The following is a 19,863-nucleotide window of genomic DNA, read 5'->3' as shown; positions in this document are numbered from 1 at the left end:
AAGACACATTGATATACAGGATTCTTTCAGAAGAAGACTAATTAGGAAGTCTTGAAACTACATCAAGAGGAACGGTACAGAGGAGAGGAATGGTTAGCTTGAAGAAGAGAACGCTTAGCCTGCACACCTGATAGTATTTTATTTTAATGTCAGAAGGGCTGTACAAGGAGGAATTACACTTAGATTCCAGGTGCTCATATAAGGCAGAAGAAGAAAATTATAGAAAAGTGAACAGAAAGAATATCTTTGTAACAATTATCACTTGAGCTCAGGAGTTCCAGGCCAGCCTCGCCAAGATGGTGAGACCCCATCTCTAATTTTTTTTTTTTTTTTTTTTAAAGACGGAGTCTCACTCTGTTGCCCAGGCTGAAGTGCAGCGGCACGATCTCGACTCACTGCAACCTCCACCTCCCTGGTTCCAGCAATTCCCCTTCCTCAGACTCCTGAGTAGCTGGGATTACAGGTGCACACCATCATGCCCGGCATGCGCCTGTGGTCCCAGCTACTTGGGGGATTAGGCGGGAAGATGGCTTGAGCCTGGGAGGCAGAGGCTGCCGTGAGCCAAGATCACGCCACTGCACTCCAGCCTGAGTAACAGCATGAGAACCTGTCTTAAAAAAATAATAAAAATAATTATCTTTGTTACAATTAGAATTACCCATGAAGAGGTAGTGATTAGCTAGCATTAAGCATACTGGGACTGGAAGTATTCAAGTAGGTGAGTTATACTAGGAGACAAGAAAGACTAGAACATTAGGGTCTATGACTGTGACATACCTCAAAAGATGAAAAACTCAAATATTGATACTCTATGTCCTAAGTTTGGTAACTCACTAAATACCCAAAACGTGCCTGGAGAAGTACATACTTGTGCTGTTTTTAAAAACAATATCAAAACTAACAAAACTGCTCAGTATTTCCTTATGTCCATAGCTTTTAAGATCTGATATTTTGAGTCAACAAGTATATATAAAAAAAGAAATAGTTCTCCAGGCAACAATTGGGAAATATAAATAATGATCACTCTTCAGAATCATTATTATTCAGATAAACTCTGGGTTTTTCTCCATCCCTCATATTTTACAGATGGGGAAGCTATCAAAAAGCTTAATGACTTATTGAAAGTTACCCAAAGGCATCATGAGTGTTATCTGGAATAATGATATTGTTGGAAGACTCAGGCATATAAGTCACTTAATTTATTTCTCCTGGCATTATCCACACCATAAATCACAAAACAAATTAAGAAAAGGAATCCCCAGGTAAGATTTAGTCTTACTGTTTTGTATATAAATCTATATAGACCCATAAGAACGCACAGATCAAAAGACAGTCTGGCCAAACTCTAAGTCAAAGTTCAAAATAGAGAAATACTTTATATCTCTTAAAAACAGTAGTTACTAGAAAAGGGCCACATGACTCGAGCTTGGCAGCCTGACATGACTTGCTGGATGATGCAATGGATCTGTAATACTGAGCCAGGAAAACTGTAAGAGGCTGTGGTGGATATAAATTCTCAACAGGGTATATTTTCCATTCAAACAGGGAATCTGTACATTAGACTAAGCAATACTCTATTCAGATAATTTACACACTGCTTGCTACAGGCTTAAGCATTTGGTAGTAAACTGGGGAAGGCACCTTCTCTATTGTTCCAGTGTTAATTCTGAAGATCAAAATTCCAAGGATTTAAAAAATCTCTCAGCCAAACAGAAGAAAAGAAAACTGAGTAACTTATATCAGATTATCTGAAAGTAGCATATCACCTCTTAGAATTCAAAAACTTTCAAGATCCTGGGCATAAAAAGTGTCTCTATATTTGCCACGTATTTGGTTTTTAAATGATCAGATTAACCCCTTATATTGCTATTGTGGCAAAGCATAAATTTCAGCTTTAGCTATAACAATATTCCAAATGGTTTCTCTGTAAACTTCTGCCTAGTACAGAGAATGGTGTAAATCAATAGTTATGATAACATTTGCTGGAAGCTGTTGAAGAAAGATAAATGGATGCTATGGGATGCCAATAAAATAATCTCCTTTTCAGGAGACTGTGGCTTATCTCAAAAGATGAAAAACTCAAATATTGATACTCTGTGTCCTAAGTTTGGTAACTCAGTAAATACCCAAAACGTGCCTGGAGTTCATTAATGAAGCCTCAGGATGGCTAACTAACCTGGTGATGATGTCAAGAGTGGTGACCTGGGGGATTTGAATCTGCTGAGGAGTCAGCCCATGTTGTTCCAGCTGCTTGGGGATCAAGTGCCTATGGGCAATCTCTATCTTCTCCTCCTGTGTATACCCTGGAAAAGAAGGGATCTTGTTTCGTAATTATTTACATGGCTCCCATAATGCCATGCGTTTTTTTTTTTTTTTTTTTTAGAGACAGAGTCTCCCTCTGTCGCCCAGGCTGGAGTGCAGTGGCGTGATCTCAGCTCACTACAACCTCCACCTCTCGGGCTCAAGCGATTCTCCAGCCTCAGCCTACCAAGTAGTTGGGATTACAGGCATGCGTAACCATGCCTGGTTGATTTCTGTATTTTCACTAGAGACGGGGCTTTGCCATGTTGGCCAGGCTGGTCTCAAACTCCCCGCCTTAAGTGATCCACCAGCCTCAGCCTCCCAAAGTGCTGAGATTACAGGCATGAGCCACTGCTCCCAGCCAGTGCCATGCTTTTTTAATGAATCAAATATAGATTAAATGGATCTTAGATTTAGAACACATTTAAGTATTATTTCAAATGAGACTATAATTACAATAAAGAAATTTATTCTGGCCAGGCACGTTGGCTCACATCTGTAATCCTAGCACTTTGGGAAGCTGAGGCAGGCAGATCACTTGAGCTTAGGAGTTTGAGACCAGCCTGGGCAACATGGCGAAACCCTGTCTCTACTAAAAATACAAAAAATTAGCTGGGCGTGGTTGCGCGTGTCTGTAGTCCGAGTTACTCTGGAGGCTGAGGCACGAGAATTGCTTCAGCTGGGGAGAGGGAGGTTGCAATGAGCTGAGATTGTGCCACTGCACTCTAGCCAGGTCAGCAGAGACTCGAGACTCTGTCTCCAAAAAGAAAGGGAAAAAGAAAAAAGAAATTTGATCTAAATCAATAATTGTTAAAATTTCCAATGTTTTCACAAACAAAACAAGCATTTACTAAGCACAGTGTTTGAAAGTCTTCTGATTAAATGATGTATCTCCCAAAGAGGAAAAAACCTCAAATCTTAGAGACAATTATCTCTTTATCCTCAAATCCTCTGAAATTTCAAATAGAAAAATAAATGCTTCTTTTTAGCCTAATTTGATCTATACTTGAAACACACACACACCCGTCAATTAACTAAGCAATGGGTTCCAAAAGGGCTCTAAAGATACTGTTTCCAGAACTATGACTATAAAATAAATGGTAGCAGCAAAAGAAAACCTAAGATGTCCCTACAAAAGGTTTTTCCCTCCACATGATCGTACATATAAACGTGTGTGTATATGTAATTATATATGTGTGCATATGTATTTATATATGTATATATGTATTTTATATATACAGTATATTTAAAATACTTTACGTTCTTATTTAATAGCCTGAATAAATATAGATTATCTTTGTCTCTAAATCCTGTAAGACAAAATTCCATCTAACGTCCCTTTCCATTTAACAAGCAAAACTTAAAAATATGAATTGATAAGGCACCTTTTGAATGGAAAGAGGTTAGTAAACACCAGGAAAGCTAGAAGATCGGACAGCTAAATCTGCCAAAGGAAGAAGGTGGCATCATATGTTCCCCTCTGCAGCAGCTGTCCTGATTCACTTTAATTTAGTGTTATCTAATGGGTTTTCTGCCGTAACTTGGAGTTTCCAGGGAATTGAGTCTCATTACTTATTTACTTTAGACTTTAAATACACAATTAACTTTTTACTCTACCATATTTTAAAATTAAATATAGGAACCTGCAATGCTCACAGATAATGAAGAAATCCAATTATATTGGGAGGCCAAGGCGGGTAGATCATGAGGTCAAGACATCGAGACCATCCTGGCCAACATGGTGAAACCCTGTCTCTACTAAAAATACAAAAATTAGCTGGGCGTGGTAGCGCACGCCTGTAGTTTCAGCTACTCAGGAGGCTGAGGCAAGAGAATTGTTTGAACCTGGGATGTAGAGGTTGTAGTGAGCCAAGATCGCACCACTGCACTCCAGCCTGGCAACAGAGCGAGACTCCATCTCAAAAAAAAAAAAAAAAAAAAAATAGAAATCCAATTATAACTCACTTAGTAGTAAAAATATATTTCAGATTAATTAGAAAAATATATTTAGATTACATTTAGAATCTAAAGACATTTAGGGCCGGGTGTGGCAATTCATGCCTGTAATCCCGGCACTTTGGGAAGCTGAGGCAGGTGAATCACCTAAGGTCAGGAGTTCAAGACCAGCCTGGCCAATATGGAGAAACCCCATCCCTACTAAAAATGCAAAAATTAGCCAGGTGTGATGGTGCGCACCCGTAGTCCCAACAACTTGGGAGGCTGAGGCACGAGAATCGCCTGAACCAGGAAGCAGAGGTTGCAGTGAGCCGAGATTGTGCCCCTGCATTCCAGCCTGGGTGACAAAGTGAGACTCCGTCTCAAAAAAAGAAAAAATAAATAAAAGACATTTAGGTTGGACATGGTGGCTCACGTCTGTAATCCCAACAATTTTGGAGGCCAAGGCAGGCAGATCACTTGAGGCCAGGAGTTCAAAGCCAGACTAGCCAACATGGCGAAATCCTGTCTCTACTAAAAATACAAAAATTACCTGGGCGTGGTCGCGAGTGCCTGTAATCCCAGCTACTTGGGAGGCTGACACACGAGACTCACTTGAACTTCGGCAGCAGAGGCTGCAGTGAGCCAAAATTGTGCCACTGCACTTGCCTGGGCAACAGAGCTAGACTCTGTCGCTAAATAATTAAATAAATAAAGACATTTAGATTCTACTTTACATTAAAAAAAACCTCACTGATATTTGATCTCTTCCAGGGAAAAACAATTCTGAGCAATCAAAATAAGGTGAAAGTGCTATAATTTATCTAGTGTTAGTAAGCGAAGGAATACATTTTGCACACTCCAGTGAAGAAGACAGTTAAAAAATTTAACTATTTGATAGATTCAAGAGGAATTTAAAAGCGGCATGCATTTTAATATAAAAGTGAGGCCAGATTTTATGAAAACATTCAGTTTTTTTTTTTTTTTTTTTGAGATGGAGTTTCACTCTGTCACCCAGGCTGGAGTGCAGTGGCGTGAGGCTCACTGCAACCTTCCCCTCTCAGGTTCAAGGGATTCTCCTGCCTCAGCCTCCTGAGTAGGTGGGACTACAGGCGCCCACCACCATGCCAGGCTAATTTTTGTATTTTTAGTAGAGACGAGGTTTCACCACATTGGCCAGGCTGGTCTCGAATTCCTGACCTCAAGTGATCCACCCGCCTCGGCCTCCCAGAGTGCTGGGATTACAGGCGTGAGCCACCACACACGGCCTGCAATTTTAGAAATTATGTTAAAGAAAGAATGTCTTATTTTTCACAAAATTATCACTCATGCTAAATTAAATCTGAAATTGTTGTTGTCAACATTTGCTGTTTTGCTCTTCCAGACTTTGAAGCTACATAGAAACTGATTTATATACATTCCTCAGAACTTCTGACGATTGTATGCTGGCAAATGAACCTCTTTCAGTCACAACTCCACAGCATAACTAATTTTAAAGTGACGGTCAGAAAGGCAAGATGTATCACAATGATTTCATTTAAGAGTCAGGTACCTGGAACCTGAATGATCTCCATTCTGTCCAACAAGGCAGCTGGAATGGTGGCAGTGGTGTTGGCGGTAGCTATAAAAAGAACTTGAGAAAGGTCAAAGGCCACATTTAGATAATGATCTGTGAAGTTATGGTTTTGTTCAGGATCCAACACCTAGGGGAGAACAAAAAACATTTTAAAAACTTTAGTAGTTCCAACAGAAGGCTGTATATAAGTGAAAACACATAATGTACTGGGAAGGTTGGTATTTCTGCTCAGAATAGTTTAAGAAACAGATAAAACTAACATCTAAGCATTATTCTTTGCATTCTCTACACTCTACATACTTTTTAAAAAATAAAATATGTTCAGTGTTAAAATTTATGAAAATGTAATAGCACAAAGCAGCAGAAATTACACTTTTAAGATTCGTTCAAAAATCTATTTATTGATGACTCATTGTTTGGCCATCGTAAGTTACTAGTCCTGCAGAACCAGTTTCCATCTTGGTAACACACCCTATCTAAACTGCTATGGGAATATAAAGCAAATATGTAAAGTATTTTGAAATTCTCAAATAACCGGTAAATAAGAACCCATATAATCCTCCTAGAACATTTTCAGAAAGTCTGGTATAAACTATTTAACAGAAAGGAGAATTCCAAATAAGAGAAACCTTTACTATGAGTTAAATAAGAGTAAAAATTACTATGCTACTATATTCTGATACAGCAAAAAAATCACTATTTAAAAATGGCTTACTGCAAAAACACTGCTGCCTATGATAAGCAAAATATCAATAGCTCTTTTTTTTTTTTTTGGAGACAGAGTCTCACTCTGTTGCTCAGGCTGGAATGCAGTGGTACAATCTCGGCTCACTGCAACCTCCGCCTCCCGAGTTCCAGCGATTCTCCTGCCTCAGCCTCCTGCGTAGCTGGGACTACAGGTGTGTGCCACCATGTCCAGCTAACTTTTGTATTTTTAGTAGAGATGGGGTTTCACCATGTTGGCCAGGCTGGTCTCGAATTGACCTCAAGTGATCCGCCTGCCTTGGCCTCCCAAAGTACTGGGATTACAAGCTTGAGCCACTGCACCCAGCAATAGCTCTCACAAATATTTGAATTAGATACATCAGATAATTTATCAGTCAACTTGGATTCTTAAAATGTGCAACTGTACATTAACGAGCTTCAAGTTACAGGCATTTGTTGCTAAGGGGCTGGTGTAGGACTTTAATAAGGCACTAACAGCTTCTACATGTTCCAAACCTTAAACATATTAACACTTTCACTTAGACACCCAATTACTATAAATAGGGTTGCCATACATATTCAAAAAGGCAATAAAATGACTAACATATTCACCAATTACAATTTAACTATATAAGCAGGTTTTCCTACCTTCTGATTGTTTCTGAAGTTTTACTTATTTTCAAAACTATCCAAAGTTAGTTTTTTTGGTTTTTTTTTTTGAGACAGAGTCTCATTTTGTCACCCAGGTTGAGGTGCAGTGGCACGATCTCAGCTCACTGCAATCTTTGCCTCCTGAGTAGCTGGGATTACAGGTGCGCACTACCACACCTGGCTAATTTTTATATTTTTGGTAGAGATGGGGTTTCACCATGTTGGCCAGATTGGTCTCAAACTTCTGACCTCGAGCGATCCACCTGCCTTGGCCTCCCAAAGTGCAGGGATTACAGGCGTGAGCCACCACGCCCAGCCCCAAGCTAGTCTTAATTCTAGGCCTCACACATAATTTTGAATTTTGTTAAACATTAATTATTACTGGAAACTCTTTATCTAGAGTTCCCAGAAAGCTCTAATTTCACATTTTCACAAGACTTAATAATGTTTAATATCATTAAAAAACAAGTACTTTCAAGTAATCAAGGAAAACTAATTATGTTCAGTATCGAATTGGTTAAGAGTGGTCTTACTATCTAATTACCTAAAAACTGTTTACAGGCCAGGCACGGTGGCTCACGCCTGTAATCCCAGCTTTTTGGGAGGCCAAGGCAGGCAGATCAGTTGAGGTTAGGCGTTTGAGACCAGCCTAGCCAACATGGTGAAATGCTGTCTCTACTTAAAAAATACAAAAATTAGCCTGGTATGGTGACACATGCCTGTAGTTCCAGCTACTCAGAAGGCTGAGGCACAAGAATTGCTTGAACCTTGGAGGCGGAAGTTGCTGTGGGCTCAGGTCATGCCACTCCACTGCACTCCAGCTTGGGCGACGAGCAAAAATCCATCTCAAACAAACAAACAGTTTAGGTATGGAAAATGTTTATGTATGGAAAATAGTTAAAACTATTACCTAGTGACAAAAATGCTCTTTTTTTGACCCAAACTTGAGTCAGGCTCCTCTGAGTCCTCTGCTCAACTAGGCCAATGTCAGCCTTCCCTCTGTCTTTGTATAATCCAATTTAAGCAAGAATCTTGCTAAGTCAGGTTAGCGAAAATGACCCATACCCATATGTATCTGTTCTCACTTCCAACCCCCAGTGTCTTTTCACCCTGGCCTCCCTTCAGCAAGAGTTCTGTTGTGTCCTTCTAGTGAGAATCCCTCATAACACCAATGTTTCCTCTTAGAATCTTTCCCTCTACTGATTCCCCATTCATTCTCCCACCACTGCAAAACCCCATTGCAGTGTTTCTTATACCTAGTCTCCTACCTTGAAAAAAGTAATCCTTACCACCTTTAATAAGCATCATGAATAATTTTTTAACACTAGCTAAAGAAAAAATCTATTCTTTTTTTTTTTTTTTTTTTTTTTTTTTTTTTAAGACAGAGTCTCGCTCTTTTGCCCAGGCTGGAGTGCGGTGGCGCGATCTCGGCCCACTGCAAGCTCTGCTCCTGGGTCCACGCCATTCTCCTGCCTCAGCCTCCCAAGTAGCTGGGACTACAGACGCCCGCCACCACGCCCGGCTAATTTTTTGTATTTTTAGTAGAGACGGGGTTTCACCATATCAGCCAGGATGGTCTCAATCTCCTGACCTCGTGATCCACCCGCCTCGGCCTCCCAAAGTGCTGGGATTACAGGTGTGAGCCACCGCGCCTGGCCAGAAAAAATCTATTCTTTAATGGCTCTAATCCTATGTAATTCATATATGTTAGATATGTTTTAGAAATGGCTGTCAGACCTGAACAAGTAATTTTTTTCTCTTCAAATTTTAAGACACTAGAGTTTTTAAAAAGTAGGAAAATTAATAAAGCAATGTTTCTAATTATGGAGGTTTTAAAAACAGCATGACAGAATACCTAGATGATAAAGAAAAAAAATTAGTGATGCCTGTTAAAAGAAAGACTCTAGATAAATTAAATTTAACAGTTTAATTGAACAAAGAATGAGTCTCAAATTGGGCAGCTCCCAGAACCAGAATAGGTTCAGAGAAACTCTGGCATATGGTTTGATAATATTTATGGACAGAAAAAGGAAAGTGGTATGCAGAAAACAGAGTGAGGTACAGAAACAGCGGGATTGCTTACAGCTTGATGTTTGCTTTATTTAAACACAGTTTGTTAACAGCTGACTTCCTGTGACTTGCTGAAAATCTGTGATTGGTGTAAGAATAGTGTATTTACACATCTAGTTAGGCTGCAGTTTACCTTGTAAGGGGAAACTTTTGGGCCAAACTTAAAATATTAATATGTAAGGAGGTAGACTTAGGCTAAATTTGTGCCCAATTTGCCTGCCTTCCTCTTTTACTGAGAAAAGTGTGAAAGGAAAGTAAATCTCAGGACCCCCAAATCACTAAGCAAAAGGGAAAAGACAAGCTGGGAACTGCGTCACACAAACCTGCCTCCCATTTTGCTCCCGAATAAGATAGCTACAAAGACAAAAAAAGCTACATACCTCCCTCACAATTCCCCACTTAGAAATTCCTTATGAGCCCCAAGATCTTTACCCTGGAACAGTTCTGTTGAATTTCACCCCAACAATGTAAATTGACAGCTTATTCTTTACACATACAGGACAAAGGACAGAACTCAAAGTCATCCCTCTGTCCCCTGAGACAACTGCACATCTGATGGCTTCCTGTACACTGTTTATTTTATCTTATGTAGAAATGCAGATTCACTAAGCTAGATGAATGCATAACTATTCCTCTGCCCCCCTCTCACAGGCGAATGGCTGATCAAAGACTCACAAGAATGCAACCGTTTGTCTCTTGTCTACCCATACCTTTTAAAATTTCCTCCTCTTTCCCCAGTATCTGCCCATTCCCCCTTAAATATTGAAGCCATCAAAATCATCTTTGGAGAACGTTGGCAAAATAAACTTCTAAATTGGTTGAGACCTGTCTCAGATACTTTCTGGTTTTCAAAAGCATAAAAGGACATACAGAATTTAAACAGCATCAGAAATACCGATCAATATTCTGGCAGAAAATAATTTCTGGTAATCACTACTCAGATGAAGCTCCAAGGCGAACTGGTGAGTCCATGGAAGGACGAAAATTATAATTAAGAGCTTTGTAGCTATCAAACCTCGTCTTCTTACCCTAACTTCAGAGCAGGGATTCTACTGCCCATATCCAGGGCCGCTTTCAAACATAATTAGGGCTGTTTCTCCTTTATTTTCCCCAACTAAAAGATTTTCTGTATCAATCCTAGGACTATAATTCCTACCCAAAAGGTATGACTGTGAAAGTACTTGAAATAGCTGTGATATGACACATTATTCCTAGGAATGTAAAGTCACAATGGGGTGAACCGTGGGAGCAATGTACACCGAGAACTGTTCTTCAATAATAATTTCTGACAAGAGAAGAACTACAGATGTCTGTAGGCAATCCAGGAACAGATGACATAGAGTTCATTAAACATGACTAGGTAACTGTCATCTTTAGGTGTGATATAGTATGATTATGCTTTTTAAAAGTTATATCTTTTGTAGATAGATACTGAAACATTTGTGAAAAGATGATGATGTCTGGAATCTGCTTCAAAATAATCAGAGGTTGGGTAGGGGCGAATGGGAAACAATAGATGAAACAAGCTATGAAAGCTGGGTGATGAGTCCATAGAATTCATTATACTATCTGCTCTGCTTTTGCTATGGCTGAAATTTTCCACAACAGAAAATAAAGATAAAATAACATAATTAAAATCAGCTCTGAAAGCTGCACACAATTAATACTACTATGATACTGTGAAATATACATTTGGCCTTCATCCCTTTGTTTCCTGACACGCGACTCCTAAAATCCTTGGAATCACCAAAGTGAAAAGTATCATTTTGTATGTTAGCGATTGACTGGTGGCTGGCAGTCCCTCCACAGCTTCAGGATGGGGGTTCGTCACAGGAAAGACCAAGGCATGATTAGAGGGCTGAGGACTTGTCAGTTCCCCACCCCAATCTCTGGGGAGGGGAGAAGGGCTAAGAGTTGAGCTGATCACCAATGGCCAATGATTTAATCCATCGCGCCTACGTGACGAGGCCTCCATTAAAAACCCGAAAGGACTGAGGTCAGGAGGCTTCCAGGAAGGTGACTATGAGCACACCCAGGTGCAAGAAGGCTGGTGGACCCTGACTCCACTGGGATGGAAGCTCCTGTGCTGTGTGTTTGCACTCTTTAAAATATTCTTTTAATAAACCAGTAAATGTAAGTAAATTGTTTCTCTGAGTTCTGTGAGCCACTCTAGCAAATTAAGTAAACCTGAGGAGGGACTTGTGGGAACTCCAATTTATAACTGGTTGGTTACATGTTCTGGAAGCCAAGTCACAACTGACATCTGAAGTGGGAGGTAGTCTTGTGGGACTGAGTGCTCAACCCGTAGGACCTCATAGACAGCGTCAGAATTGAATTAGAGGACACCAGCATTGTCCGCTGCGGAAGAACTGCTTGCTTGGCGTGTGGAGAAAAACCCCATGCATTTGGTCAGAGGTGTTCTGTGTTGTGAGAGTGCAGTAGGAGAAACTGAGTTTACTTTTCCTCTATATCCTCAACTATGGAAATTAAATCTGTGAAAGACAAACTTGAGAAAAGTGTTCAGGACATAGAAGAAAAAGGGCTTTACAGACATGTAGGGGATAAATACGGGAAAAATTAAGAGATGCAATTCATATCTAGTTAATATAACTAAAGAAGAGGTCTCAGTAAATTAAAATAGGGAATAACTAAAGAAACAAAAATATTCTAGAAGATCCTGACACTATAGATTGAAAAGATTTAGATTCCTCCTCCTGTGCAATAAAAATGAGAATGTCATTAGAATAACACCTATAGAATTTTCAAGCAAAATTATCACTAGTTTAAAATATTCTACAATCTTGAATACATCAAATATATGTAACATATATAAGATATGATGCATAATAACCAAATGAACACCTGTGAACCTACTACCCATTTGTGAAGACATTTGTTTATCTATTTAGACCAGTGGTCACAAAAGTGGAAAATGACCCACCAAAGTGCAAGTAAAAAATATTAGTATTTGTATTTATCTTTTTTATTTATAAATACCAGAAAAAATAGCTTGTAAATATTTAACATCCAAAATGGAATTGATGTCTTCACTTGGAAGAAGTTCCATAACGTCAAAGGCTGCCTGTGGTGCCCTCACTTATTTGCCTTAACTATAATTACAGCACATTGCTGTCCATGTGTGCTGTGAAAGGAAAATATGTTTGGCCCCCCAAATCACTACACTAAAGGGAAAAGTCAAGCTGGGAACTGCTTAGGGCAAACCTGCCTCCCATTGTATTCCAAGTCACCCCTCTGCTCACTGAGGTAAATCTGATTGCCTCCTTTGGAAAGGCTAATCAGAAACTCAAAAGAACACAAGGGTTTGTCTCTTATCTACCTGTGACCTGGAAGCCCTCTCCAGAGAGCTGTCCCGCCTTTCCAGACCAAACCAATGTTCACCTTACATGTGCTGACTGACGTCTCATGTTTCCCTAAAATGTATAAAATCAAGCGGTGCTCTGACCACCTTGGGCACATGTCGTCAGGATCTCCTGAGGCTGTGTCATGGGCACGCATCCTCAACCTTGGCAAAATAAACTTCCTAAATTAACTGAGACCTGTCTCAAATTTTCTGGGTTCACAGAGCCTAATATTACAAATGAGTGGAGTGGTTTAAAAAGACTCCTGCAAAACATCATTAAAAAGTGTATAGGCAAAAGTATGAACCACAAGAAAATAACAAGAGTTGACACTTGTATTTATGTAATAAGCTGTGATAGACATATTATGAAGTAAAAACAATTATCTAATTAGAACACAATGCGTTCATCGAAAATATAATTACCTTTTAAAACTGATTTCGTTTTACATAAAGTACATGATATGAGCACACTGGTACATATATATTATGTAACTATTATATAGATCCTTTGTTATGGACTGAATTGTGCCCCCTCAAAATGGACAGAATCCTTAACCCCCTTCGCTTTGTCTCAAAGGCAGTCAGGGTGAAGACTGCATTTGGAGACAGGGCATTTAAGAAGGTAATTAAGGTTAAATGAAGGTAAGAGTGGGCCCCTAGTCTAATACAACTGGTACCCTTATAAGAGGAAGGAGGAGACCCAGGGATGCATGCACACAGAAGGTCTCCCGAGGACACAGCCATAAGTCGGTTGTCTGTAAGCCAAGGAGAGAGGCCTTAGGAGAAACCAAACCTATAGACACCTTGATCTTGCACTGCTAGCCTCCAAAACCATTAAGAAATAAATTTCTGTTTGGTCCTCAAAGCTACGCAGTCTGTGGTATTTTGTTATCGCAGCCTTAAGAAATACATTCTAATACATTCTGACCAGGCGCGGTGGCTCACGCCTGTAACACCAGCACTTTGGGAGGCCGAGGCAGGTGGATCACAAGGTCAGGAGTTCAAGACCAGCCTGGCCAACATGGTGAAAGTCCATCTCTACTAAAGATACAAAAAATTAGCCAGGCGTGGTGGCACACGCCTGTAATCCCAGCTACTCAGGAGACTGAGGCAGGAGAATCGCTAGAACCCGGGAGGCAGAGGTTGCAGTGAGCCAAGATTGAGCCAATGCACTTCAGCCTGGGTGACAGAGCGAGACCCTGCCTCAAAAAAGAAAAAGAGAAGTCAATGGAAACCATCCCTAAGGAAGACCATGTTGGATTTATTAGATAAAGATTACAAATCAGCGGCTGGGCGCGGTGGTTCATGACTGTAATCCCAGCACTTTGGGAGGCCGAAGCAGGTGGATCACAAGGTCAGGAAACTGAGACCATCCTGGCTAACATGGTGAAACCCCATCTCTACTAAAAATACAAAAAATTAGCCAGACGTGGTAGCAGGCACCTGTAGTCCCAGCTACTCGGGAGGCTGAGGCAGGAGAATGGTGTGAACACAGGAGGCGGAGCTTTCAGTGAGCCAAGATCATGCCACTGCACTCCAGCCTGGGCAACAAAGCAAGACTCCGTCTCAAAAAAAAAAAAAAAAAAAGATTACAAATCAGCTATTATAAATATGCTTAAAAAACTAACGCCACAACATGGATGAACTTCAAGGACACTAAGTGGAGTCAGTCAATTATAAAAAGATAAGTACTGTACAATCCACTTATATGAGGTATATAGAGCAGTCACTCATAGAAACACAAAAGAGAATGGTAGCTGGAGGGACTGAGGGAGGGAGAAAGAAACGGAATTGCTGTGTAATGGGTATACACCTTCACTTAAACAAGATGAAAAAGTTCTAGAGTTTGGCTGCACAACAATGCGAATGTGCTTAACATTACTGAACTGTGCACATAAAAGTGGTAAAAACGGCACTTTTTCTGTTGTATATATTTATTAACATTTTTAAAAACTAAAGGAAATCGTGTCTAAAGAATTACAGGAAAGTATGAGAATGATGTCTTGACAAATAGAGAATATAAACAAAGATAAATAAAAATTTTAAAATAGAAATTTTGGAGTTGAAAACTATAGTAATTTGAATGAAAAATTCAGTAGAGGGGCTGAACGACAATTTCAACTGGCAGAAGAAAGAATCAATGCACTTGAAGACAGGTCAACTGAGATGATCCTGTCTGAAGAATCGAAAGACAAAAGGTTTTTTAAAAAGTGAATAGCACTTTAGAGACCTAAGGGACTCTGCAAAGATTACCAACACACCATAATATGAGTTTCAGAAGGAGAGGAAAAAGAAAGGGGCATAAAGAATATTTGAAGAAATACTGGCCACATATGTCTCAAATTTGATGAAAAACATTTACCTACACATCCAAGAAGCTCAAAAAGATCTAAGTAAACTCAGACGATCACACATAAACACAGTCAATCTGTCTGAAATGAAAGACAAAGAGAGAATCCTGAAAACTATGAGAGAAAAATGCTGCCCTCATTAGGCATAAGAGATCCGCCACAAGTTAACAGCTGGCTTCACAGCAGAAACCGCAGAGACCAGAAAGTGGTGAGAGGACATATGAAAGGGCTCAAAGCAAACAACTGTCAACCCAAATTCTATACCAACAAAATGACTTCAAAAATGAAGGAGAAATTAAGACATTCCCAGAAAAATAAAAACTGAGAATATATCACCAGGAGATGAGACAAGAAATACGAAAGACTGAAGTTAAAAGGACACTAGATGGTATCCACACAAAGAAATAGAGAGCATTGGCAGAAGCGATTACATTGCAAACATAAAAGACAGTGTAAATATATTGTTGACGTAACTTTTTCTTATCTGATTTAAAAGATAATGGCATAAAGCAGTAATTATAGTTGATCCTTATTATTCCATATTTGCAAATTTGCCTACTCGCTAAAATTTATTTGCAACCCCTAATCAATACAGGCATACCTAAGAGACATTGTGGGTTCAATTCCAGACTACTGCAATAAAGCAAATTTCGCAACAAAGTGAGACATATGTATTGTGTTTTCGTTTCCCAGTGCATATAAAAGTTATGTTTACACTATATACTATAGTCTGTTAAGTGTGCAATAGCATTATGTCTAAAAAAAAGTAGATGCCTTAATCAACAAATACTTTATTGCTATAAAATGCTAATCACCTGAGTCTTCAGTGTTAGTTGTTACCATTTTGCTGGTGGAGTGTCTTGTCTCAATATTGATGGCTGATGACTGATCAGGGTAGTGGCTGCTGAAAGTTAGGGTGGCTGTGGGTGATTTCTTAAAATAAGGCAAGAGTAAAATTTGCTTCATCTATTGACTCTTCCTTTCATGAAAGAATTCCTTATAGCCTGCATTGCTGTTTTATAGCATTTTACCCACAGTAGAATTTCTTTCAAAATTGAAGTCAGTCCTCTCAAACCCTGTTGCTGCCTTTATCAACTATGTTTACATAATATTCTAAATTGTTTAGAATTTCAACAAGGTTCACAGCATCAAGGTTGTCATTTCAATGAGGTTCATAGCATCTTCACCAGGAGTAGATTCCATTACAAAAAACCCACTTTCTTTGCTCATAAGAAAGAAGCAACTCCTCATCTGTTCAAGTTTTACCACGAGATTGCAGTATTTCAGTCACATCTTTGGGTTCTAATTCTAGTTCTCTTGCTATTTCTACCACATCTGCAGTAACTTCCTCCGCTGAAGTCCTGAACCCCTCAAAGTCATCCATGAGGGCTGGAATCAACTCTTCCTGAACTCCTGTTCATGTTGATATTTTGACCTCCTCCCATGAATCATGAATGTTCTTAATGGCACCTAGAATGGTGAATCTTTTCTAGTGGTTTTCAATGTACTTCACCCTGATGCATGAGAGGAATGATAATCTATAGGAGCAATAGCCTTAAAAAATGTGTTTCTTAAATAATAAGACTTGAAAGTTAAAATAACTCCTTGATCCATGGGCTGCAGAATGGATGTTGTTTTATAAGGCATGAAAACAATATTAATCTCCTTGTACATCTCCATCACAGCTCTTGGGTGACCAGAAGCATTGACAATGAGCAGTAATATTTTCAAAAGAATTTTTTTTTTTTAACAGTAGGTTTCAACAGTGGGCTTAAGTATTCAGTAAAGCCATGCTATAAACAGATGCACTGTCAACTAGACTTTCTTGTTCCATTTACAGAACAAAGGCAGAGGAGATTCTGGATCATTCTTAAGGGCCTTAGGGTTTTCAGAATGGTCAATGAGCACTGGCTTCATCTTAAAGTCACCAGTTGCATTAGCCCCTAACAAGAGAGTTAGCCTGCCCTTTGAAGCTTTGAAGCCAGGTACTGACTTCTCTAGCCATGAAAGTCCTAGATGACACTTCTTCCACTACAAGACAAGGCTGTTTCATCTACACAGGAAATCTGTTGTTTAGTGTAGCCACCTTTATCAATGATGTTAGCTAGATATTCTGGATAACATGATGCAGCTTCTACAATACATCAGTACTTGCTGCTTCCCTTTGCACTTTATGTTGTGGAAATGGCTTCTTTCCTTAAATCTCCTGAACCAACTTCTGTTAGCTTCAAATTTTTCTTCTGCAGCTTTCTCACCTCTCTGAGCTTTCACAGAACTGAAGAGCCTTAGGGCCTTGCTCTGGACTAGGCTTTGGCTTAAGGGAATGCTGTGGTTGGCTTGATCTTTTATCCAGACCCCTAAAACTTTCTTCATATCAGCAATAAGGCCGTTTCACTTTCTTATCATCGGTGTGTTCACTGGAATAGCGTATCTAATTTCCTTCGAGAATTTTTCCTCTGAACTCACAACTTCGCTATCTGGTACAAGAGGCCTAGCTTTCAACATGCCTTCCTCACTAAGCTTAATTATTTTTAGCTTTCGATTTACAATGAAAGATGTGTGACTTTTCCTTTCACTTCAACACTTAGAAGTCACTGCAGGGCTATAACTTGGCCTAATTTCAATATTGTTGTGTCTCAGGGAACAGGAGCCAGAGGAGAGGGAGACAGAAGGGGGAATGCCTGACCAGTTGAATAGTTAGTATATACTCAACATTTATTGATTAAGTTTGCTGTCTTATATGGGTGCAGTGTGTGGTGCCCCAAAACAATTACAATTGCAATATCAAAGATCACTGATAACAGATCATCATAATAGATATAATAATGAAAAAGTTAAAATATTGCAATAACTACCAAAAGGTGACATACAGACATGAAAGTAAGCTGTTGGAAAAATGGTGCCAACAGACTTGCTCGACACGAGGTTGCCATAAACGGAGTCTTGCTCTGTCACTCAGGCTGAAGTGCAGTGGTGTGATCTCGGCTCACTGCAACCTGACTCCCGGGTTCAAGTGATTCTCATGCCTCAGCCTCCTGAGTGGCTGGGATTACGGGCATGTACCACACCGCTGAGTTAATTTTTTTGTGTTTTCAGTAGAGACAGGGTTTCACCATGTTAGCAAGGCTGGTCTTGAACTCCTAGGCTCAGGCAATCCACCCGCCTTGGCCTCCCAAAGTGTTAGGATTACAGGCGTGAGTCACTGCGCCTGGGCTGCCATAAACATTTAATTTGTTAAAAAACACAGTCTGTGAAGTACAATGAAGCACAACACAACTAAACAAGATATGCCTTATTTAAGGCATTTTTTTACTCCATTTGATTTTTGGAAATTATATCATTAATATAGCATGTAGTGAAATAAAAAATTAAAATATCCTTAAGAAGATGAAGCTGGATTAGATGATGTCTAAGTCCCTCTCTTCCGACATTCTTTGACAATAATTATATAGCACAAATCAGAAGATCATATGTCTACTGTATCTAAGTAGTAAATATACTATTGATCTAATTACCAACTGTATCTAATTCCAATTAAGTAAGAACTTCAGTTTTAAAGCAAGTTTACTATATCTAGACTAGTGACTTCTCTATTTTGGGGAATATATGTTTTACGAACTGTAAATATTATTGCCTATACAGACAATTAATTATAGTATCCATGCATTTTTTTTTTTTGCCTATTCACACAAAAAATGTATTTGAGAAATGCATTCATATTTAACAATAAAGTCTGGACATGTGCCAGTTATAAATATAACATATATCTGGTAAGAAAATAATTCTGTAATTTTCTTTCAAGTTTGTTAACTACATACAAGCCCTTACTTTCCTTATGGCTAATATTTTAGTGCTACTCAGTTACAGACTTGCCCAAATTCTACTGTCTACCACCATTTATTAAGCAGTTGGACCTATTTTCATATTCTTCCAATAAATTTTCAAAAGATAATATCTAAATTTTGAATAGTCCTTTTTTGGACAATATTAAGTAATAACTTGAAATACATTGTTTTACATAAGCAACAATTACATGCTAGATCAAGGAAATGGGCATATCCTTCATAAATAAAAAGAAGAATATACAGCAGAAAAAGTTTATTCTTTATTCAGAGTAAGTACTCTAGTGTAAATATACACTACTATTACATTCTTCACATCTGGCCTATATTACCTTAATAATATAAATTAGCTTAAACATAAAATAATCTTATACATTTTACAAATAATATCTAGATATCTTTTTTTTTTTTTTTTTTTTTTTTTTTTTGAGACGGAGTCTCGCTCTGCCGCCCGGGCTGGAGTGCAGTGGCCGGATCTCAGCTCACTGCAAGCTCCGCCTCCCGGGTTTAAGCCATTCTCCTGCCTCAGCCTCCGGAGTAGCTGGGACTACAGGCGCCCGCCACCGCACCCGGCTAGTTTTTTGTATTTTTTAGTAGAGACGGGGTTTCACCGTGTTAGCCAGGATGGTCTCGATCTCCTGACCTCGTGATCCGCCCGTCTCGGCCTCCCAAAGTGCTGGGATTACAGATATCATTTTTTTAAAGTAGGTTTTCTATGTGGAAAGATAATAAAACTATACCTGGGTCTTCAAACTCTCAGGAATATTCACTTTAAATGTAAAGTGTTGTGTAATTGAATTTGTTCTTTTTTTAAATTTAAGTGAACCTACTGGCAATGGAAACAGCAAGTGGCTTTCAAAATGGACACATATCAGTGGATATTAAAGTAACATCTGTAGAGTACTTTACCACTTATAGAGTGCTTTAACATGTATTGTTATTTAACTGTTTCAACAATCTGTGAGGTCTGAGGTTTTTACCCAGGACTTGGGCAAGCAGGGAGGAAGAGGATGTCAGGTACCAAGATACTCAGTTCCTCCATAAGTATGTCTTGCTTCATTTTATAGCATT

General features: G+C 39.2%; 1 protein-coding gene across 3 annotated transcripts in view; it reads right to left on the bottom strand.

The window, feature by feature from the left end:
• Positions 1-19,863, bottom strand: part of LONP2 (lon peptidase 2, peroxisomal) — a 119,199-nt gene that overhangs the window by 63,115 nt on the left and 36,221 nt on the right. For all 3 annotated transcript variants that reach the window (XM_028840744.2, XM_015126087.3, XM_015126088.3), the window contains 2 exons: positions 5,789-5,939; positions 2,177-2,303 (listed from right to left, as the gene is read on the bottom strand). In XM_028840744.2, coding sequence (XP_028696577.1) covers positions 2,177-2,303; positions 5,789-5,939 — 278 coding nt within the window. The remainder of the gene's footprint in view (positions 1-2,176; positions 2,304-5,788; positions 5,940-19,863) is intronic.

Source organism: Macaca mulatta, chromosome 20 (assembly GCF_049350105.2).
Source record: "Macaca mulatta isolate MMU2019108-1 chromosome 20, T2T-MMU8v2.0, whole genome shotgun sequence".
Classification (NCBI taxonomy): Eukaryota; Metazoa; Chordata; class Mammalia; order Primates; family Cercopithecidae; genus Macaca; species Macaca mulatta.
Note: the sequence above shows the minus strand (reverse complement) of the source record. Positions and strands in the feature narration are given on the sequence as shown.